Raw genomic sequence first — 24,113 nt, 5'->3', positions numbered from 1 at the left:
CTGTTGGTCCAGTGTTGTATCAGAGACAGTGGTGTTTCTATTCCCTCCCTGCCTCCCTTGCTCCCTCCCTCCCTTGCTCCCTCCCTCCCTCCCTCCCTCCTTCCTTCCTTCCTTCCTTCCTTCCTTGACCTGCCTCGATTTCTGTCTCAGGGGTTCTCACTGTTGGTCCAGTGTTGTATCAGTGAGCGGCCGTGGGTGGCAGTATTGATAGCCCCACAGCCCAGGGACACTTGTGCATATTTAACCCCAAATATGTGGCTTTCTTCTCTCCCATTAGGACTTCCGGGACCCATGGGGCCTCCAGGGCTTCCTGGGATTGATGGAGTTAAAGGTGACAAAGGAAATCCAGGCTGGCCAGGAGCACCCGGTGTCCCAGGGCCCAAGGGAGACCCTGGATTCCAGGGCATGCCTGTGAGTTATTGATTTGTAGATTTTTATTTTTAAAGGAGTCTTTTCTGGCCACAAGTATTCATATGTGTCTATGTGTGTATGTACTGTGTGTATGTATATATATGTGTGTGTGTGTGTGTGTGTGTTACACTCCCACATCCCCACTAAATCAGTTCTTTCTTTCTTTCTTGCCAGTAACCCACATCTTTATTGGCATCAGAGTAGGAAACTATTGTAACGTTTTTTTACAATCCAGTTTTCCAAGAACCATAAAAGGGAAATGTTATACTGCTGGAAATTATGGCTCAGTGCCTAAATTGAAGACCTACTTACAAACTCAGTGTAAAAAGCAAGCCAATGTTGTTTTGCAGAGAACAATTCTGTAAAACTAGCCCAGCCATCTCTTAGGATTGGCAGGAGGACTGGGAATTGCATTTGGACAGTTCAAGTCATAAAAGATAACCAGTAATATTCCATCTCTCTTTACTGATCTGATCCAGATACAGAGTCTAAGTGGTGACTTAGACAAGCCTTCAGAGGAGCACATCTCAGGGTGCAATAAGTGACCAGCAGCCCTGTGTGTTTGTGTGTGTGTGTGTGTGTGTGTGTGTGTGTGTGTGTGTGTGTAAGTGTAAGAGACTTAACTTTGGCTCTTTGCTGCACCTGACTATATAGCCCTTCTTAGTGGTGGTCATGGATCTTTGGTTTGGTTTTTAGCTTAACCACATCCATGGCTGAAGGGTTGTGTTTACATGGCTCGCTCATTCAAATAGCTGGATTAGCAGAGCTTTATTCTCTGTGTCTGTCTCTCTGTTTCCTGTATCTGTCTCCATCTGTCTGTCTGTCTGTCTCTCTCTCTCTCTAACACACATTAGGAGAAAGAGTATGTCAGGGGAGATCGGGAACAGGAGGGATTTGAGACAGACCTCTGCAGTTATGCTGGAGCAAGCCGGGTTATTCTGTAAGTCAACACATGTTCTCCCAAAAAGGGAAAGCTTTGAACTGCTGCTCAGCAGCAGAGACATATCTTAGAGTCATCAGACTCCTTTCTCAAGGATGGATACAGAATAGTTAAGCTTGCTGGGTGCAAAACAATACGTGGTGCTGATTTACTTCTGAACCAGTAAGTTATGAAATGCTTATAAATAATTACGCAGAACTGGCTATAAGGAGTAGCAACAGTCATGTTTACCCATTCCCTGTCCTCAAAGCTGTGTGCATATCTCCACAGTATAGCAAATGTGTATGTGAATGTATTTTCGGGCCCCTATTGCTATATTGCAGTTTTCCAGTAATGTAAGTGTAGGTAATTTGTCAAATATTTATGTATTCCCATTTTTATTCCTCAGTAACATAGAAATATACCCCATTCCCGGCTGGGCCTGGTAGCTCACGCCTGTAATCCCAGCACTTTGGGAGGCCGAGGTGGGCAGATCACCTGAGGTGTGGAGTTCGAGGCCAGCCTGGCCAACATGGCAAAACCCTGTCTCTACTAAAAATGCACAAGTTAGCATGGTGGCTCATGCCTGTAATCCTAGCCACTTGGGAGGCTGAAGCAGGAGAATTGCTTGAACCCAGGAGGCAGAGATTGAAGTGAGCCGAGATGGCGCCACTGCACTCTAGCCTGGGTGACAGAGAGAGACTCTGTCTCAAAAAAAAAAAAAAGAAAGAAAAAGAAATATACCCCATTCCTGGTGCCAATCAGTGTCTGTCTCTATATACACACTTATGTATAAATATGTGTTTGTATATATGTTTATATACCTATATATGTTCATGTTATTTTGGTTTGACACTTTTAAAATAAGGCTAAGAAACAAATCTACGTAAGAAATAAAACAACTTGTTACATGTTGCTGTCCACAACTAGAGAAAGGAACGACTGTGTTGAAATGGAAAGAAAATGAGCTCCTATTTTAAAATACACGAATATTGCCATAGTATAAAGGAAAATACTCGTTCTTTAGCATTTCTTAATTTTCTTTGCATATTTAAAATCAGTTTTCAGATAAGACATAAAACTAATTCTAAAGAAAACTGCCTGCACTTGAGGGTTAAGGGGAAAGTTTTCAGAAAAGCTCGCTGGCTGGTGCTGGATGGCTATGTTGCCGTCACAGGTGTTGAGGGGGCCCTGGCTCTGTCTATGGCATCGTGCTGTGAGCTGGAGGTGGCAAGGGTGGGACATTTGCCTGCTCCTCAGGAGCTTCCCCTGCGGATGGACAAGCAGAGGAGACACATGGGAGGGAAACAAATGCTTCTACTTTCCAGCTTCCCGATTAAGGCACATGCAAAGGTGTTGTTATTCTATCATTTAAGAAACCACAAGGCACCATTTGTGCACAAATGTGCTTTGCAAAACATTGAGGGGCCGTTTCAGTTTTCCAACTAGCAGTTTACTGGAGAGACTTAACCTACATATCCTGAGCAATTCCCAACCTCCTCTTTGTGTGTCTAGGGTATCGGTGGCTCTCCAGGAATCACAGGCTCTAAGGGTGATATGGGGCCTCCAGGAGTTCCAGGATTTCAAGGTAAGACAGCACAGGCCTTGCTACACAGCCTTTGCAGCAGCAGATGCTGTGTGAAGAGCTTGCTAGCCTCGGACACTTTAGCACTGATAGCACCGGTGCCATTATAGCATGAGATACTGTTCTCTTCAAATTAAAAATGGCGTTTCTGTGTGGCAGCCCAATTTGTATAATCTTATGGATGCCAGTATAAAGACATTCTGACTTTCTTATTAAGAATCAGTGGGTCATTAACATCTCAATAAGAAGTCATGGATTTGGGCTATTCATTAATTTATTCATGTATTAAACACACATTTTTGGGCTGCTTACCAGCTCCCAGGCATTGCAGTTTTTACTGCTGAGTCAGATACACGTGAAAGGTGAATAAAACAGGTCGCAGCCTCAAGGTGTCTTGTGGTCCAACTAGGGACATGTGTGAATCAGATCGGGACCAGAAACAGTGCCCTATGCCCCTCCACTAGTTGGATCATTTTACAGTTGGCTGCATGCTTATAAAAATGTAGCTTCTGGGTTCTAGAAAAAAGGGTTTCATTTAAAGTTTTACACACATGACCAGAAATAATGCTGTTTTCTTCCTTGAAGATAAATTGGAAATTTGTTCACTGTCTATGTGTGCATATATGTGTATATATGCATATATGTGTGTGTGTGTGTATATGTATGCATGCATAAGCAGGTGTGTGAATGTGTATATATGGGTATGCATATATGAGTATATGTGTGTGTATATGCATTTATCTATACATTTGTGTACATGTATGTGTGTGTACTAGAAAGAGATATATACACACACGTATTTGTTTACCATTGGGAATTCTGTGCAAGACAATGCTTTCCCTCTGCTTTTAGGTCCAAAAGGTCTTCCTGGCCTCCAGGGAATTAAAGGTGATCAAGGCGATCAAGGTGTCCCGGGAGCTAAAGGTAGGAGAGTTTGTTGATCTGTGGACACCTTACTGGTGCTTTGTGAAAATGTAAAAGCCAGGAATGCACAGAATTGGGGTGTTTGCTTTTTTCATATGTGAAATGACTCAAAAATTATTAAAAACAGTTGATCGAGAATTCTTTGCAGCAAGTCAAGATTCCTGTAGTTGACATTTTAACCAGCGACTCGTCTGGAAGTAGAATCTGATAAATCCAGGACTGAGGGAACTCCAGGGGAGGGGTGGCTGAGGTTCTCGCTGACAGGCTCAGAATTCAAAAACTTCCCAGGGCTCTAAAGTTAGCCTGAAATCAACCACTGAAAGTTATAATAGGAAAGAAAATCAATCTTGCACTCAGAGACGGAGTGCATTCCTGCTGCACAGTAAAGAATTCTTCCTGGGAAAGGTGCTGTTGGCTTCTCCACCAGTGGGAGCCCACAGTGTGAAGGGGCGGAAAACCACATCATCTCAAAAGAGAGTGGTTTAAGCACAGTATTCATCCTGCTTCCTCTTAAGAGCAGACCGTATTTCCAGGGCATCATTTAATTTTCAAAAAATCTCAAAAAATCCCCATGTTTTGGGAGAGAGAATGAGAAACCACATGCCCTAAGAAGTGGAACCCAAGGAAGGAGAGGGGAGAGAGGATGTGTGGAAGGGGAGGGACAATTGAGGGTATTGGGCTGAAGACGGGGAGGCTGAGGGGACCTCGCACTTTGTGTGGTTCTTACCACACGCTAAGACCTGTCATGCAGAAGAAGGATTAAGTTCATTCATCACTCAAAGATCAGGACCAGTGTGATACTATACAGTAAGGCAGGTTTCAGATGAGTGTGGGAAAAATGTCCTAATCGCAGAGTGGCACTCTCCACGTCAGAAGCGGGGGCTGCCTGGGAAGAGCAAGCTTCTCTCCCTGCTGGGAGGGCTGGCATGAGGCCGCAGGGCAGTTGTCAGGGATTGCAGAGCCCAGAATGCAGTGGGAAGTTAACACTGATGCCCCAGTGCCTTTGCCTGAGAGTTCAGGATTTCAGGTTAAATAATAAAGATGTGCAGATTGGACATGTTTGTGAAGATCTGTTTACCTGGGTTTTGATAATGACTTTACCTTTGAGAAGTACGTTCCATTTGGATAGCTTCACCCGGGACTCTCCTTCTAAAGTTGTTTCCGCTGCAGTATGTGGACAGTGAAATTGATCAATGCCTTCCCTATTCCCACAGGTCTCCCGGGTCCTCCTGGCCCCCCAGGTCCTTACGACATCATCAAAGGGGAGCCCGGGCTCCCTGGTCCTGAGGGCCCCCCAGGGCTGAAAGGGCTTCAGGGACTGCCAGGCCCGAAAGGCCAGCAAGGTGAGAAGGTTTGGCCTGTGCAGGTGGTGTGGGGAGCCCAGAGGGGCAGTGGTCAGAGTTCCTCCTCACCCGTGTATCTAAAATAATGATAATGGGTCATCGTTATCATTACTTTGTATATACAATGGGTAATGATTATACACACACATATGAATATGAGTTTCTTACCTCCCTTCAATGCGTATCAAAACCTATGACATTTTTAAAGGGACCTAAAAAAATCCAGAAGAAAATCCAGGAAAAGCTAGAGGAACACACAACAACACATCTGTGTTCAGTTAGAAAAACATGGGCTCAAAGAACCAGAGCATTACCTTTCCCCCTCCTGCCTCCCGCTCCAGGTGGGGGTGGCACCTAACAATCTGGGATGGTAAAAATCGGTGCTCTCCATCCATGCCCCCAGGAGCGCTGCCTGATTGGCACTGTCTGTACAATTCTGTTATTTCCCGAAACCCTAACATAGTCTTCTGCTTATTTGAGCGAAACATCTCCTATTTCAAGAGCTACTGATAAGGAGTGGGTGGGAAGTAAAGGAGAATGAAAACATTTAAAGTTGAAAGCATCAATGAAAATTTAAAGATACGTAAGAATAAGCTAGCCAGGCTCACTGGGTCACACCTATGTAATGCCAGCATTTTGGGAGGCTGAGGTGGGAGGATCACTTGAGCCCAGGAGTTCAAGACCAGCCTGGGCAACATAGGGAGAGTCTGACTCTACAAAATAATAATAATACAATTAGCCAGGTGTGGTAGTGCATACCTGTAGTCCCAGCTACTCGGGAGGCTGAGGTAGGAGAATCGCTTGAGCCCAGGAGGTCGAGGCTGTAGTTAGCGGTGGTCACACCACTGCACTCCAGCCTGGGTGACAGAGCGAGACCGTGTCTCAAAAAAAAAAAAAAAGAGAGAGAGAAAGAAAGAAAGAAGAAGAATAAGCTATGTACATGAAAACAAAAAAACTATCCATGTTGGTATATCTGTTGCCTAAAAATTGAGACCCCAGTATATGGCTAAGAGGGAAAGTTATCCAGTCTCTCATTCCCTCCACATCACCTGCCTTCTAGAAACCAATCTGCCAAACAGCAAGAAACCAGGGAGAACTCAGAACAATGTGCCCAAACACACACCCCCATATGAATATCCAGCTGCTTCTGCAAAGTCTGTACTCGACTTTGTGGGAAGCAACTCCTGGCTGTCCAAGAAAACGTTCTCATCTGCAGTGAGACTTTATGCTTGCCTCCTTGAACACTGAAAAGGACATTTAAGAAGGGAAGAAAGAGATACAGCTTACTGCCATGTGGGATCATAAATTATTTTTCCTTTGCCTCAGGTGTTACGGGATTGGTGGGCATACCTGGACCTCCAGGTATTCCTGGGTTTGACGGTGCCCCTGGCCAGAAAGGAGAGATGGGACCTGCCGGGCCTACTGGTAGGTTGTGAGACTTCCAACCTCATCACCCTCTACCAGGATCTTTGGGATAGAAGCAGCAGACCCAGGCATGGGGAAACGGCAAAATGAAGTTGGACATATTACTTGACAGATTTCCGAAGAAGTCTGTTTCTTAGAAGAAACAGGATCAAATAGAAGAGCTGAAGAAGTGTCCATTTTTCTGTGTAGAGACAGATACTGATCAAAGTGTACATTTCCCAGATGTTGTTGAAAGGCAGCCAATAGTGGTGGCCCATGTGGTTTCCTAAGTGGGATGTGAGCTGCAGCTGTGAAAATTCTATTTCAGCAAAGGACAAGGGAAGTAGAAATGAAAATAATGCCAGCATTGGCCCAAAGGCATGGGATGAACTTGATCTGCTTCCTTAGGAGAAGGGACAGTCGAGTGTCCCATGAAGGCTATGATGCAAAAGGCTGAGGCCACTGACTCATTGAACAAAGAGCTCAGCCCAGCAGACCTGGGCACAGTTTGGCACGTGGCACAGTTAGAGAGGGGACAGAAGCAGGCCTTGCCTGCGAGTCCCTTACTGATCCATTTCCATACATAGGCTTTGGGCTGCTGTGGAAGAGAAAACACCTTAAGATGAGATTGTTTAATAATTCTGTGATAGTCCTCCCCACCAGGAGCCCCACGATTCCATGCGAATGACATGCACAGAGTCACGTCATTCATTGATTTTCATTTATTCATACATCCATTTTCATATGTGTCATATAGTCATAGAACTAAATTGTTCAAGCATCTGCTCTGCACCAAGAACTGTGCTTATAAAAATATCTTGAGGTGGCAGGTAAAAAGAAAAAGTTCAGACACCATGAAGGAGGCAGGCTGCTGTATTTAGTTAGCCACGCATTCGTTTTAGACTTTTTCGGTAACATGAATAGGTAGGATACTTTGTGGAAATACAAAATATTAAAAACTCTTCGGAGAAAATGATTTTGAAAGCCTTTAGGGGAGCATGTTTGCAATTAGGGAAACTAATTTGTCTCCTGTCTTCCAGGTCCAAGAGGATTTCCAGGTCCACCAGGCCCCGATGGGTTGCCAGGATCCATGGGGCCCCCAGGCACCCCATCTGTTGATCACGGCTTCCTTGTGACCAGGCACAGTCAAACAATAGATGACCCACAGTGTCCTTCTGGGACCAAAATTCTTTACCATGGGTACTCTTTGCTCTACGTGCAAGGCAATGAACGGGCCCATGGCCAGGACTTGGGTAAGAAGCCTGCAGATCCACGCATTCATTCAGTGTAGGTGTCCTTCTGGGACCAAAATTCTTTACCATGGGTACTCTTTGCTCTACGTGCAAGGCAATGAGCGGGCCCATGGCCAGGACTTGGGTAAGAAGCCTGCAGATCCACGCATTCATTCAGTGCAGGTGTGTTGAGTGCCTTCGGTGCACAGTGCTGGACTCGCCTCTGCTGCTGCAGTGAGGGCAGTAGCCAGTGAAAAAGCAGCCCGGCCCCATTTCCCTCCATTGATTACAAATAATCAGTTCAACAGCTGCTGTATTACTAATGGCAAGCCAAGAAATGTGAAGACTGAATCTTCGAAAATCTTTAAATTAATAAAACTTTAGATCTCATCTTCAAATTATCAAGTAGGATCAAGATTCCTGGAGTGCACTTAACAATTTGCATTGATGCGGCTTAACCATTGCTCTTTGTAAAAAATGTCCACGTTATCCTGTCTGAAATTCTCTACGGCTGCTGAGCTCTGCTCCTCTAGTTTGGATCAGCAGAAAGCTACATATCCGTCCTCATTATCTTAATCTGACCCAGATATCCTCCACCAAACCATGTTTTAATTTTCTCTGCCTTTAACTTTTATCAGGGTTAGAATCAACAAGCTGCTATAGAAAGAGCATCTCTGCATTTTCTGCAAAACTCTTGTTAAAGACATTGCCCAATTTGTTACTGTCCATTGTATAACGAACCATGTGTTAAGTTTCTTCTAGAATTCAGCTTTAGGAAAAGGTTTCTTTGTGCTGGTAAACTGGTTTTGTTTCCTTTCATCAAAAATGTCCTACATAATCCTTTGTACATTTCCATTTCAGTGATTATGTTGATTATATGTTTTTGCTTGTTGTCCAGCTGAAATCCACTTTACATAGAGATAGATTGTGAACTATAAAGAAAACGTCTCACGTTGTCTTCTTCCTTGCTAGGCACGGCCGGCAGCTGCCTGCGCAAGTTCAGCACAATGCCCTTCCTGTTCTGCAATATTAACAACGTGTGCAACTTTGCATCACGCAATGACTACTCGTACTGGCTGTCTACCCCTGAGCCCATGCCCATGTCAATGGCACCCATCACGGGGGACAATATAAGACCATTTATTAGTAGGTGAGTCAAGCATTTGTAGGAACAAATGCAAAATTGAAGAGAAAAAGTCTCTAGTCTGGACAAACATATTTTTTCTATTTTTCTCCAAAACATTCAGTCCATTGCCATTTAGTTTATTATTTGTGATGTCCGAGTTTTGTAATGGAAATCAAACATAAAAATTATTTGACGTAAAAGTCAGTTGGCTGGGCACAGTGGCTCATGCCTGTAGTCCCAACACTTTGGGAAGCCGAGGCGAGAGGATTGCTTGAGCTCAGGATTTCAAGACCCGCCTGGGCAACATGACGAGACTTCATCTCTACAAAAAAATACAAAAGTTAGCTGGGCGTGGTGGCACGAGCCTGTGGTCCCAGCTACAAGGGAGGCTGAGGTGGGAGGATCACTTAAGCCTGGGATGTTGAGGCTGTAGTGAACTGAGACCACGCCACTGCACTCCTGCCTGAGCAACAGAGTGAGACCCTGTCTCAAAAAGAAAAAAAAAGTCAGTTATTCTCTTTTAAAATTATGGTGCAAAACCGTGGTGAGACAATGCCAGGCTGGCAGAGATAATTTATATTTTACCTGACTCACTGTGGTGCTTGCCTTTCCCCCTATGAGCAAAGCGATGCCACTTGATTCTTCAGCAACCTTTAGAACAGTGTTTCTCAATCTTTCTTTTTTAAAAAGCAACAGCTTCCCCAAGGAGCCTTTTAAGACATTGTTTTCTGAATCGTCCCTGCCCCTATGAATTTTTTTAAAAATTATTTTTAATTTTGGTAAAATGGACATGACATAACATTTGCCATCTTAATAATTTTTCAGTGCACAGTTCAGTGGCATTAACTACATTTGCATTGTTGTTTAACCATCACCACCATCCGTCTCCAGAACTTCTTTATTTTCCCAAACTCAAACTCTGTCCCTATTAAACACTGACTCCACATCCCTCCTCCCAGCCTCTGGTGACCCCCATTCTACTTTCTGTCCCTGTGAATTTGACCCCTGTAGACACCTCATATAAGTGGAATCATATAGTATTTTTCCTTTTGTCACTGGCCTATTTCCCAGTGACAGAAGGAAAAATGTCCTCAAGATTCATCTACATGATAGCATGTGATAGAATTTCTTACATACTTAAGGCCAAATAATATTTCATTGTGCATAGGTGCCACGTTTTGTTTCTCTGTTCCTCTGTCAATGGACACTTGGGTTTCGTCCACACCTCAGCTATTGTGAACAATGCTGCTATGAACACGGGTGTGAAAATATTTCTTTGAGAGCCTGCTTTTAATTTTTCTGGATGTATACCCAGAAGTAGAATGGCGGGATCGTATGGTAATTCTATTTTTAGTTATTGGAGAAGCCTCTGTGCTGTTTTCCTCAGTGGCCACACCCTTTCCATTCCTGCCACAGCGCACAGGCTTCCAGTTGCTCCACGTCCTCACCAGCACAGGTTGTTTTCTGCCTTTCTGATAGTAGCCATCCCAATGGGTGTGAGGTGGCCCCTATGAAACTGTAATACTGCAGACATACTGTGTATCTCCTCTGTTTGTGTATTGTATGTATATCTGTGCTTTATACATAAAATTATACAGATTTATACATAAAAAATTATACAATAATACATATGCTCCCAGTTCCACCAATTTTTGCTCCCTTGGGTGATATTGTACCCATTGAAAATGCATGTGCTGGACTGAGCAATTTCCCTTAAGTGTTTATCCGCACTAATATCTGAAGTATGTTTTCAGGCCCCGGAGCCTCCCTGATAGGAAGTAAGCTGGGGAAACTGAAATTATTACGACTGAAAATAACATGACTGTCCTCTCTTTGCCTCTTTCCTTCTAATTAAAAGTTTATTGCTGGCCTGGCGTGGTGGCTCATGCCTGTAATCCCAGCACTTTGGGAAGCCAAGGCAGGTAAATCACCTGAGGTCAGGAATTTGAGACCAGCCTGGCCAGCATGGTGAAATCCCATCTCTACTAAAAATACAAAAATTAGCTGTGTATGGTGGTGCACACCTGTAATCCCAGCTACTTGGGAGGCTGAGGCAGGAGAATTGCTTGAACCCAGCGGGCGGAGATTGCAGTGAGCCAGGATCGCACCATTGCACTCCAGCCTGGGCGACAAGAGCAAAACTCTGTCTCAAAAGAAAAAAAGTTTATTGCTTAGAAATACTCAGAAATAATAGGAAAGTGGCCAGTGAACAAATTCATTTGACTAAGAAGCTATTCTGTAATTTTACTTTTTACATATTAAGATAATAAATGATAAAAAAGATAAAAAGTGTTTTATATTCCCTTTAAAGAAATCAGCAGTCAGGCCGGGCGCGGTGGCTCACGCTTGTAATCCCAGCACTTTGGGAGGCCGAGGCGGGCAGATCACGAGGTCAGGAGATCGAGACCACGGTGAAACCGCGTCTCTACTAAAAATACAAAAAATTAGCCGGGCGTGGTGGCGGGAGCCTGTAGTCCCAGCTACTCGGAGAGGCTGAGGCAGGAGAATGGCGTGAACCCGGGAGGCGGAGCTTGCAGTGAGCCAAGATTGCGCCACTGCACTCCAGCCTGGGCGACAGAGCGAGACTCCGTCTCAAAAAAAAAAAAAAAAAAAAAAAATCAGCAGTCTTTGAATATGAAGAAAGATGTAGCAGTATCAGCTAGGAAGTGCCCTACATTCACGAGAAAAGGGAAAAGGGAAGAAAATGCTTGGAGTCACCCCTGGAGCTCGTGCTCAGCTGCCCTAGGGTGTGCCTTTAGCCCTACTCCTTTCATTAGATGAACATGCCCTGTTTGGGGGAAGACCAGGGTTATGTGCCAGGCAGGTCCTGGCAGATCACAATTTAGTGAGAGAGCTATGCCACGTGGGACCATGGACCAGAGGGCTGGAAGGCACCTCCTATGTAGGAAAATCTTAGATCTTTGATCTCCTTACATTAAAATATCTACTGACAGTTTTCTTTGATTTTTTTTGAGCTATAAGAAAACTTACTTTATAGGTCTTAAAATGGAGAATATCATTCATTACACTTCCAGAATGGCACTTTTCAGAATGCAGGCAATGCTTCACCTGTGTGAGTGGCTGCCAGATACTGACTGTTTTGAGACTTTTCTTGCTCAGAACCGTGCCTGATAACTAGAAGGAAAAGTTACAACTTTTGTGGGTTTCTTTTTTTAGCTTCCTTTACACAACAAGTAGAAAAAGACTATTCATTGATATGTTTCCTGTTTACTTCTTGGCAATGTTGACATTTGACCTTGATTCAGAGCTTCTTGACAGGAGCTCCGGCATGCCTTGGTGGTAGTCCAAAAACAGGTCTCAGAGAAGCTGTGTGTCTGATACCAGCATTTCTCTGTGATGCATTCCTCTCAGTAAAACACCCCTGGTCTTTGAGCACCAAGAGTCTAAGTTTCTGTATGTTTTGATCCTGAGATGAGCTTATAAAGCCAACGGGGAGGTGCTAAACCTTAGAGTCTAAGCAATGGGCACAGCATTTCCCACTTAATATGTAATTGGACCAGAAAGTCCTGAAATGTCCCAGGACTTTACTTTTCCAGATTTTTATGTCTTTCTGTTAGTTGACACATTGAAGCTCAGCATGAAGGGACCTTCCCAGGAATGTACTTGAAGCTGCTGCTTTTGCATCAAGTCTGCCTCTACTTCCCTGTTGTAGAGAGGCTGCCCCTTTGTCCCTGTCTCTGAGAAGACAGGTTTCCGTGATTACTGAACTTAGTGGTTTCCACAACTTCTCAGGACTTACAGGTTCCTTCTCAGCTCTTCCCTTTAGGGAGGTCCGAAAGCTAAATTTTAGAAACAGCAAATGACACAAAAGCCTTCATTTTGAGCAGAAAAGGTGGCAGTTTTCCTGCCTTCATCCTGATAGTAGGGCACAATTTTCTAAGTACTTTCTAGCTTTCTGCAGACAAGACTCATGAGATAAATACTGATTGCTAATTGCTCTGATGAAAAGACTGCTGGATTGAGAGCAAGGGGAACTGCATTTTAGTTCTGTCTTGGACACAACTAACCCTGGCCTTAGTTTCTTCATATGCAATATGGAGAATTTGGCCATGTGAATTTTAAGGAATCACACAGCTCTTTAAGCCTGCAATGGGGCAGGACCCTTGAATCCCTCAGCCCAGAGACAGTCTGAAAAAGACAAAACCCTTCCCTGCAGGCTGTATTTCTAGGTCTCGTGTCTAGCAAACAGACGGTGGCAGATGTATAAGGCCAATTTCAGTCACTGTTGTTTAACTGAACCTTTTAATGCATCTGCATTTGGGTGAATAAAATAGAAAATTGCACACACCACACACACACACACACACACACATATACACGTCCATGGAAAATCAAATGACTCATTCAGCCCTATTCCCCCTTCTGATCCACTTTCATGCAAATGTCCCAGTATAACTAGGTGTAATTATTAGCACCATTTATAGTCATTTATCAGCATTGTTAACACTGTTCATTTTGTGACTTGAATGTAATTATTCACTGTTGGCGTTTAATTTTTTTTTAAAACAAAGCATTATCCCACCATCAAGGGCTCCCTTCATTGAGAGGGCCTTAGTGAGAACACTGCTGTTTTAATTTATTTCTGGTGCAGTCCCAAGGCTGAGCTGAGTCAGCCTGGCTTGGGAGGCATCCTGTCCTTGGGAGGGTCCTCTGGGGGTCACTTCAGCTGCAGTGGATGCTGACAGCCTCGGACCTTGGACAGCTGAGCCAAGAGAGCAGACCAAAAACAAGATTCCCGCGAGAGGCCCATGTGGACATTCAGCCTGGAGTTCATTAAAGCATGCATTATTTGTCTTAGTTACTCAACTCACTAAGTGCATTTCTTCTACTAAAGATTATTCATAGCTTCAAACAAACTGTTGCATTCCAGAAGGAGTAGCTCTTGGATTTCACCAGCATTTTTTCTGAAGCATTTATTGTGCTTGTGTGGAAATACATACTCATTGTCGAAAGATTGGAAAACACTCAAATGCCCAAAGAAGAAAAGTCGCCTGTAACCCCAGCCCCTCCAGGAGAGCCACTGTTAGAGCTTTGCCTTCCTATTTTTCCCTTCTACAAGACAGACAGTTAAATGACTCGTGTTGGATCTATTTTTTAAACAGCTTTTTAGGGGCAGGTCTCGCTATGTTGCCCAGGCTGGAGAGCAGTGACCCACAGGCAGGCCGAGCATAGCTCCCTGCAGCCTTGAACTCCTGGCCTCAGGCCGTCCTGCCTCAGCCTCCCAAGTAGCCAGGACTACAGGCCTGTGTCCTGCTCTAATTTTTTTTTGAGATGGAGTTTCACTCTTGTTGCCCAGGCTGGAGTGCATTGACACGGTCTCAGCTCACTGCAACCTCCGCCTCCCAGGTTCAAGTGATTCTCCTGCCTCAGCCTCCCGAGTAGCTGGAATTACAGGCATGTGCCACCATGCCCAGCTAATTGTTTGTATTTTTAGTAGAGACAGCATTTCTCCATGTTGGTCAGGCTGGACTTGAACTCCTGACCTCAGGTGATCTGCCCGCCTCGGCCTCCCAAAGTGCTGGGATTATAGACATGAGCCACCGCGCCTAGCCATCCTGCTCTATTTTTGAATTGAATGTTTTAATACTGAGACAGGCTTATAAAACCAATGGGAAGGTGCTAAACCTCAGAGTCTAAGCAATGGGCACAATGTTTTCCACTTAATATGTAATTGGACCAGAAAGACTGAGTGAGGATGTTGAGTGTAGGTAACGGGGCAGTGCATGGAGGGTGGCCTCTGCCCTGTGCCCCAGCTGTGCTGAGTGTCTCTGCTCTACTTCCAGGTGTGCTGTGTGTGAGGCGCCTGCCATGGTAATGGCCGTGCACAGTCAGACCATTCAGATCCCACCGTGCCCCAGCGGGTGGTCCTCGCTGTGGATTGGCTACTCTTTTGTGATGGTAAGTGTCTGGGAGACGCCATATTTCCCGGGAAGAGCCCCACTCGTGCCCCATAGCCACCTCTATCTGGTGCCTCCACACCTTGGAGTTCTCTGCATCTCACTGCTTAAGCCCCTCCTTCTTCCTCCAACCATCCCCTTCCAAAGCATGCCTCGAAGCCTGGCCTGCTCTGCCTGGTGACAGCAGGGGTCTTCACCACCAGCCAGAACCTTTCCCTGCCCACAGCCAAGGTAGCTGGGATGAGCATCTTCCTGGAAATGCAGGCCCGGGTCTCTGCTTCCCTGTGGCTGCTCCACTCGGGTGCTCTACAGCTCCGTTCCAGCACCAGCAATGTGAGCAGCTTCTGTATACAACCAGCTTCTCCATACAACCAGCTTCTCTATGTGAGCAGCTTCTTCATATGACCAGCTTCTCCATATGACTAGCTTCTCTGTATGATCAGCTTGTGCATATGACCAGTTTCTCTGTATGACCAGCTTCTGTCTTTGAGCAGCTTCTCTGTATGACCAGCTTCTCTCTATGAGCAGCTTCTCTATATGACCAGCTTCTCTATATGAACAGCTTCTGTATATGACCAGTTCCTCTATATGAGCAGCTTCTCTATATAACCAGCTTCTCCATGTGACCAGCTTCTCTATATGACCAGCTTCTTTACAGGGAGTGGAGGCCTCTTTCAGGGAAAGGAAGAAGAGAGCCTGCACGTGGGGAGTACACATTCTACTACAACATGCATGAGCTTGAAAGCAGAAGCTTGAGTTAGGGAGAGAACACCCAAGGGCTGGCTGGGGCCTCCACGAAGGCCCTCCTGGGGCAGTGCTGCCTGGGACGCTTCCCACAGGGCAAGGACTGCTCTCCTAGCCCCAGAGCTTCCCTTCCCCACAAAAGCCAATTGAAACAGAAAACAAGGCCCCTGTTTGATACACTCATCGTAGCTTATTTTATTCCATTACCCCAGTTGGCAGTGTTGATTAAATATATACAGGTCGTGAACTTGTAAGATCAGAGTTATGCCAGAATTTGCCAATTCCCAGTAAACGACCCTACACGTACATCTGCGTCATCATTGGAAGTCCTAGTCCCATCTTCACACTGTCAGGAATGGGCAAGTTGTACATCTGACCTACAGATGAACATTATTTATTATCTGATTGACAGGCTTCATAGCTATTTTCTTCTGTAAATTATTCCAATTGTAGAAAAAATTGGCAGGAAAGCATTTTTTTTAATGTTTGAGTGAGGATGCTGAGGGTACATAACAAGGTAACTCACGGATGGTGTGGCGTCTGCTCTGAGTCCCAGCCGTGTGGAGGGTCTCTGTTCCACCTTCCAGACGTGCTGTGTGCGAGGCGCCCACCATTGCGATTTCCTTCTACTGGATTTTTCTTGTGCTTTTCTTCGCATTATTCCAAGTGTAGAAAAAGTTGGCAGGAAAGCAATTTTTAAAATGTTTGTGCACGTATACAAGTTTGATTGTACGGTTTGCTGGGTTGATTGTACTGCAGCAAGTTTGATTGTATGGTTTGCTGGGTTGATTGTACTGCAGCAAGTTTGATTGTATGGTTTGCTGGGTTGATTGTACTGCTGCAAGTTTGATTGTATGGTTTGCTGGGTTGATTGTACTGCAGCTAGACTCTTCATGTTGCAACACCACCACCAGATTAACAGGTTGTTCCAATAATTGGAAGTGCTGCATTGTACCTAGTTTATCGAGAGCCAAAAAGGTTGAAAATGCTGTATAGAGAAACAGGACACTAACAATGATGTAAGCATGCCATTTGCATTAAAAGGTAGATTGGATTCGCCACTCCATAATCATAAGAAATACTGAGTGGAATCTCTGTGTGTCAGAGAAAGCCCACAGTTGCATTGAGGAACCACAGGAAAGCTGTTGTCACCACCAACCCTTGTCCGGGTGTCAAAAGGCCTGAAACAGTGATTGCCCATAATTTCTCTAAATCAGGAGCAGACGAAAATAATGACATTCTAGAGAACAGTGTCTTCCAGCACCTCCTCTGAGTTCTCAGGACGGTGGCTCTGGTCTGGAGGTCTGGAGACTCCTGTCCTTGCCTCTGCTCTGCCTTGAAGCTGTGTGATCCTGGTCAGATCCCAGAATGTCCTCATCTGCGAATCAGTGGAGTTAGCCTTGTCTTCAAAGGTCCCTTGTGTCTCCAAAATTCTTGAGTTCACATTTCCCATATCTGAAATAATAGTCATGGGGATCTGTTGTCATGTCTTAGTCAAGGTTGTATGTCATTCATTTTAAGGTCTTGGTTTCTGAGTACAGGAAGGTCCTACTTAAACCTGCTAGACCAAAATGCAATTTGATAAAGTTATAGTAGTAGCTATTTTTTTCTCTTTCTCTTGTTTTTCTCTCTTTTTAAAGAAAAAAAATTGAATGATTATTCTTTACCTTATTATAAGATAAATAGCATCTAATATAGCAAATGCAGGAATGCATTTGTAAAGTCTGATTCCATATCAGTTGTTTACAACATTATTTGAACATTTTGGCTATTGTCTCATGCCCCACGTTAGAAGGGCTTGGAGTGTTTCAAATCTAATACATAGCTCTTCTTTAAACCCTAATAAAGCTGGGCTGGTCACCTATTTGGGAAGCAGCCATTAGACGATCCCTGGGGCCATGTTGAACACTATGGGGCCCCAGCCATGCAGGCACTGGCTTGCCGGCCAGCCCGAGAATTTGGGCACAGAGTGTGTCCTGTGGTGACCACATGAGGCTGCAGTGTGTGGCTTTCCAGAGGGAACACCCTGGCACCTTCCTGGGAAGGATCGATCTCTCTCCCGGTGTTTGGGGAGGGAACCTCTGACTCACGGCTTGCATCTGTTCCGCAGCACACCAGCGCTGGTGCAGAAGGCTCTGGCCAAGCCCTGGCGTCCCCCGGCTCCTGTCTGGAGGAGTTTAGAAGTGCGCCATTCATCGAGTGTCATGGCCGTGGGACCTGTAATTACTACGCAAACGCTTACAGCTTTTGGCTCGCCACCATAGAGAGGAGCGAGATGTTCAGGTAAGTGGGAGCACTGCTTTTCTGCAGGGTGCTGGCCCCTTGGTGACTTTAGTTTTTAATCATCCGCGATCCGTAACACCTTCCAACGCAAAGTCTCAAAGATGGTTAGTAATGAATATTTGATGCTGTTCGACACGGGCAGATGACCGAGACGATTTTCAAAGGCAGACCTTGAGTCATAGGTTTAATTTTTTCATTTACTGAAGAACCATGAAAGAAAAAGGTCATTTTCCATTTTTTCTAGGTGAATGTACTAAAATGTAATTAAAGCAACTGAAATCTCCAAACAGAGCATGTTTGAAATACGGTATATTTAATAATCCCGGGGAGAAGTGAGCAGCGTTCATTTTCATGCCATTTATAACACTGATCGTCGTGTACACTTTGTATAAGTTCTGAGTGACTTCACAAGGTATTTTTTTAGACCTGTGCAAATAAAAATTAATTTCAGCACAAATTCAGCTGAAATTGAGAGGGAAGACCCTTCCTTCCTTTTCCATTACCAAAATCTCACCTTTAAAATGACTGTCCCAAGTGGCTACTAACCTTGCTGGAGTTGACTGGGAGCCCGGCCTGTCCCCGAAGGCCAGGAGCGCATAATGAACCCTCTATCCGGAGCCCCAGCTGCAGCCCCGCTGGAGCGAATGCTGGAGGCTGACGGAGCTGGCACAGCTGCTCACTGTTCATTTCCAAAACAAGTGCTTCTCACCCCCGGAGATAAGCCTTTCCGTCTTCACCTTTTTGGAGAGAATTATATGGAACTCTGCTATGATCCTGTCTCTTTCCAGCTTAGATAGTAAGAGGCAGAACAACATACACGCTCCTCTAATTCGTTACTCATCGAAAAAGTGCCGCGTGCCTAACTGGTGGTTTATTGGAGCCTTTCAAGGAACTGGAAACTTGACATCAATGCTGCAGATAGAGTTTCACCATTCACTACCAAAATGAGCACACTTTGTTCATGCCTCAGCCCCTGCAGTGTCCTCTTAATAAGGTTGATAGGTAACAATGGGTTTGTTTTTTTTTTTAACCAGCAGCCTGATACAATAAACTAAAATGTTTTCCCAAAGCAAACTAGCTAAGATCCCATTAATTTAAATAATAAACTTGAGGGTACTAGAATTTGCACCAAAAGTTAATAAAATAAGCAGCCTCAATTTTAGGATGAGGCAGTCTCATAAATGGCTATTTTCATTTAATTTTTATTTATTTATTTTTATTTTAATAGAATTTTCTCAGTACCAATTTTAGTTCAGATTTTACCTTTTCAACAATCAAAATAATGTAGAGTTTCTAAGCTTGAGAAACACTTGGGACATTAAATGTTTTTCCCTCTTTTTGGCCTCAAAGCAGACCATCTGCATAGAAATCCTTCAAAAGTTATAAAAGTATTTTGAGGTCTAGGGAATTACTCCAGATTTATTACTCATCACATCATTCCACAAATATTTAATGAACACTTACTATGTGTGTAAAGTGTTGCAGAGAAGAATAATATCTTCTTCTTAGCCTGGAAGGAGGAGGAGTTTATGATCTAGTGGAGGAGAAAGGAAAAAAAGTGAAATTGTAATATGAGGAGGCAGGGTGGCACAGAGGGAAATGGCCAAGGCTTCGGGGCCAGACTGATGTGGCGGGACTTCAGCTGTGCCCTAAGGGGCTGTGGGCACTGGGGCAGGTGCCAGGGCCTGGGTGTTCAGATGGTAACCTGCAGTGTTCTGTGTGCATGGGACCGTGTGTGCACTGCACCCAGCACATGCCTGCTCACTGGGTGGTACCAGGTTGGGGCCTGATGCCAGGGGCTGGGCCGATCCCTTAGAGATTTCTGAGCAGGGCAGGAGTGCCACGTTTCTGACGTGCTGTGAGGTGATGGCCAATGGTCTGTCTCTGTGTTGTGTTTTAGGAAGCCCACGCCGTCCACCTTGAAGGCAGGGGAGCTGCGCACGCACGTCAGCCGCTGCCAAGTCTGTATGAGAAGAACATAATGAAGCCTGACTCAGCTAATGTCACAACATGGTGCTACTTCTTCCTCTTTTTGTTAACAGCAACGAACCCTAGAAATATATCCTGTGTACCTCACTGTCCAATATGAAAACCGTAAAGTGCCTTATAGGAATTTGCGTAACTAACACACCCTGCTTCATTGACCTCTACTTGCTGAAGGAGAAAAAGACAGCAATAAGCTTTCAATAGTGGCATACCAAATGGCACTTTTGATGAAATAAAATATCAATATTTTCTGCAATCCAATGCACTGATGTGTGAAGTGAGAACTCCATCAGAAAACCAAAGGGTGCTAGGAGGTGTGGGTGCCTTCCATACTGTTTGCCCATTTTCATTCTTGTATTATAATTAATTTTCTACCCCCAGAGATAAATGTTTGTTTATATCACTGTCTAGCTGTTTCAAAATTTAGGTCCCTTGGTTTGTACAAATAATAGCAATGTAAAAATGGTTTTTTGAACCTCCAAATGGAATTACAGACTCAGTAGCCATATCTTCCAACCCCCCAATATAAATTTCTGTCTTTCTGCTATGTGTGGTACTTTGCAGCTGCTTTTGCAGAAATCACAATTTTCCTGTGGAATTAAGATGGTCCAAAAATAGTCGAAAATTAAATATATATATATATATTAGTAATTTATATAGATGTCAGCAATTAGGCAGATCAAGGTTTAGTTTAACTTCCACTGTTAAAATAAAGCTTACATAGTTTTCTTCCTTTGAAAGACTGTGCTGTCCTTTAACATAGGTTTTTAAAGACTAGGATATTGAATGTGAAACATCCGTTTTCATTGTTCACTTCTAAACCAAAAATTATGTATTGCCAAAACCAAACCCAGGTTCATGAATATGGTGTCTATTATAGTGAAACATGTACTTTGAGCTTACTGTTTTTATTCTGTATTAAATATTTTCAGGGTTTTAAACACTAATCACAAACTGAATGACTTGACTTCAAAAGCAACAACCTTAAAGGCCGTCATTTCATTAGTATTCCTCATTCTGCATCCAGGCTTGAAAAACAGCTCTGTTGAATCACAGTATCAGTATTTTCACACGTAAGCACATTCGGGCCATTTCCGTGGTTTCTCATGAGCTGTGTTCACAGACCTCAGCAGGGCATCGCATGGACCGCAGGAGGGCAGATTCGGACCACTAGGCCTGAAATGACATTTCACTAAAAGTCTCCAAAAACATTTCTAAGACTACTAAGGCCTTTTATGTAATTTCTTTAAATGTGTATTTCTTAAGAATTCAAATTTGTAATAAAACTATTTGTATAAAAATTAAGCTTTTATTAATTTGTTGCTAGTATTGCCACAGACGCATTAAAAGAAACTTACTGCACAAGCTGCTAATAAATTTGTAAGCTTTGCATACCTTAGATCATTTTTATTTTGCACTTCTTCCAAATGAGAGTCACAGACTGGGGGTGATTTATTAGTGACTACAACAAGGAAAAAAAGATTGGTGTTCTCCATCTCTTCCTCTTTCGTCGCCTCCTCACTCCCTCCTTTACATCCTTCCATCTGTCCCCCCAGAGAGCTGTCATCTATCTCCATCCATCCATTCATTCGCTGTACAAATGCCACTTCCCAGGCATTGGTTAAGTAGAAGATAAACAGCGATGAATAGCACACATATATAGCCATTAAGTGTGAATCCACTGGGGGTTAGAACTGAGATTTTAGTTCTATTAGGAGTGGAGTAGAGGGCTGGATTCCAAGTATTACTTGATGTAGGAAAAAAAAATAGATGGCTGATTTCTTTTCCCTAATGACCGAAGCTTCAGTTTGAACTGGATCAGAATATAGTCCACGGAGAATGAGTGTGTTACTGCATACTCAGAAAAACAGCTCTCAGTATGATGATGTTCTCAGTTAACTCACCCACCAGAGCCATCGCGAAGGCAAAGGACAGAATGTGAACACGCAGCACAGTGCTCCAGGCAGGCCATGCGGCAGGGACCCAGTTCGCCACCTTCTCGCCACTTTTGACAAAACCAGTGAAAAGTGTTCTTTTGCTCTCCTTAGTATATAGAAGGGTAGAGAAGAAAATTAAAATCATTAGGCTTAGTTTCTACTGAAGTTACTGAGAGGTATTAAGAGCCACTTCAGAGCATTTCGTACATGTATATATATTTTGTGTACAAAATTTTGTACACATATATACATATACATATATATGTATAAAGTTCATTTGTCATGTTTATTATATACAATTTAGTATCCCTAGGAAAGTACAAAGAAGATAATATAACACTGTGGATCCCAACATTCAAATCCCATTCATCTTATACCTGTTATTCTGAAAGCAGTTTTTATGTTTTTTAAATTAACTTACAGTAGAACTGACTTACTTTGATGTACATTTCTATGAATTGTGAACTTATATATAGGTTCACATACCCATAACCAAATCAGCACGCAGAACAGTTTCATCACCTAAAAACCTTCAAACCCGTACTATGTATAACATGCTCAGGCACCCTAACCTGGTCATCAACCATGGAACTCCCCCATCATAGATCGTCCATTCAAGAATGGAATAATAGACTTGAAACTGTCTTCTTTCACTCAGCATAATGTATTTGACATTCCTCCAAGTCGTTATGTGTATCAGTAGTTCGTTCCTTTTTATTGCTGAGCGGGATGGCATTTTATAGACATACCACCCTTCACTTCTCTATTCACCCGTTGAAGGATATTTGGGTTGTTTCTGGGTTTTGGTGATTATAAATAGGAATAAACATTCACATTCAGGTTTGCATGTGAATGTAAGTCTTCATTACTTTAGGATAAATGCCCAGTACTAAGACAGCTGTGTCATAGGGGAAGTGTGAGTTTAATGTTCTAAGGAGCTGCCAAACCATCCTCCAGGGTGGCTGCACCATGCTGCCTTCCACCAGCAACCAATGCGAGCTCCAGTGGCTCCACATCCCCTCCAGTATTTGATTTGCCAGCAATTTTTGTGTGTGTGTGTGGTCTTCTCACAAGTATATAGTGGCATTAACTATGGTTAATTTGCATTTCTCTAATGGTTAATGATGTTGAACAGTTTTTGGCTGTCTGTATATCTTGTATATTCTTTTTTTTAAGTGTCTGTTAAGCCTTTGCTCAGTCTTTTTAAATATTTTATTTTATTTTATTTTATTTTATTTTATTTTATTTTATTTTATTTTTAGATGGGGTCTTACTGTGTTGCCCAGGCTGGATTGCAGTGGCCTAATCTCGGCTCGCTGTAACCTCCACCTCCTGGGCTCAAGTGATCCTCCCACCTCAGCCTCCTGAGTAGCTGGGACTGCAGATGTGTGCCACACACCCAGCTAATTTTTTTTGTATTTTTGTAGAGACTGGGTTTCACCATGTCGTCTAGGCTGGCCTCAAACTCCTAGACTGAGGTGATCTGCCCACCTTGGCCTCCCGAAGTGCTGGGATTTCAGGCGTGAGCCGCTGTATCCAGCCCCTTTGTTCAGGTTTTCAGTTGGGTTGCTCGTTTTCATACTGTTGCATTCTGAATGTTTTTCGCATATTCTGGTTACAAGCCCATTTTTGGATAAGTGATTTGCAAATTCATCCACTTAATGATGTCTTTCACAGAGCTAAACTTTTTTGCTTTTTAAAATTTCAGCTTTTATTTTAGATACAGTGGTGTATATGCAGGATTGTTACGCAGGTGTATAGTACCAGGTGGCGAGCGTGGCACCCAATAGGTAGCTTTTTAACCCAGGCCCCGTCCTCCCTCCCCGCTCTAGTATTCTGCAGTGTTGATTGTTCCCATGTTTATGTCCATGTGTAAAGCTAAACTTTTTAATTTTGACGATATCCAACTTATCAATTTTTGTTTTCTTCCATTGGACATGCTTTTGCTATTACGGTTAAGAACCCATTGATAAACCCTAGCTCACAAATATTTTCTCTTGCGTTTTCTTCTCAAAGTTTTATGGTTTTACATACTACATTTCGATTTGTAATCCATTTTTTAATTGATGAAATTCACATAACGTAAAATTCACCATGTTAAGGTGAACAATTCCGTGGCATATAGTGCATTCACAATGCTGTGTCACCACCTGCGTCTAGTTCTAAGCCACCTGCTTCTAGTACTAAACCAGCTTCATCTAGCACTAAACCACCTACATCTAGTTGTAAACCAGCTGCATCTAGTACTAAATTACCTGCACCTAGCACTAAACCTCCTATATCTAGTTCTAAACCACCTGC

At 43.6% G+C, this 24,113-nt stretch overlaps 1 protein-coding gene across 4 annotated transcripts in view; it reads left to right on the top strand.

Moving 5' to 3' along the window:
- COL4A1 (collagen type IV alpha 1 chain) overlaps nucleotides 1–20,698 on the top strand; it is a 155,429-nt gene extending 134,731 nt beyond the window's left edge. For 2 of the 4 annotated variants that reach the window (XM_032151314.2, XM_058438063.1), the window contains exons 43-53: nucleotides 278–411; nucleotides 2,846–2,918; nucleotides 3,768–3,839; nucleotides 5,054–5,182; nucleotides 6,509–6,607; nucleotides 7,627–7,753; nucleotides 7,878–7,963; nucleotides 8,791–8,968; nucleotides 14,749–14,863; nucleotides 17,717–17,889; nucleotides 19,790–20,698. In XM_032151314.2, the coding sequence (XP_032007205.1) occupies nucleotides 278–411; nucleotides 2,846–2,918; nucleotides 3,768–3,839; nucleotides 5,054–5,182; nucleotides 6,509–6,607; nucleotides 7,627–7,753; nucleotides 7,878–7,963; nucleotides 8,791–8,968; nucleotides 14,749–14,863; nucleotides 17,717–17,889; nucleotides 19,790–19,871 (1,268 nt within the window). In that variant the 3' untranslated portion in view covers nucleotides 19,872–20,698. Of the gene's footprint in view, nucleotides 1–277; nucleotides 412–2,845; nucleotides 2,919–3,767; nucleotides 3,840–5,053; nucleotides 5,183–6,508; nucleotides 6,608–7,626; nucleotides 7,840–7,877; nucleotides 7,964–8,790; nucleotides 8,969–14,748; nucleotides 14,864–17,716; nucleotides 17,890–19,789 lie in introns of all 4 variants that reach the window. The other 2 variants (XM_058438064.1, XM_032151313.2) reach the window with 2 other exon arrangements.
- Nucleotides 20,699–24,113: the final 3,415 nt, after the last annotated feature.

The sequence above is a fragment of the Hylobates moloch genome, unplaced genomic scaffold (genome assembly GCF_009828535.3).
Source record: "Hylobates moloch isolate HMO894 unplaced genomic scaffold, HMol_V3 SCAFFOLD_4, whole genome shotgun sequence".
NCBI classification, from domain to species: Eukaryota; Metazoa; Chordata; class Mammalia; order Primates; family Hylobatidae; genus Hylobates; species Hylobates moloch.
The sequence above is the reverse complement of the archived record's forward strand: the minus strand, read 5'-3'. Positions and strand labels throughout refer to the sequence as shown.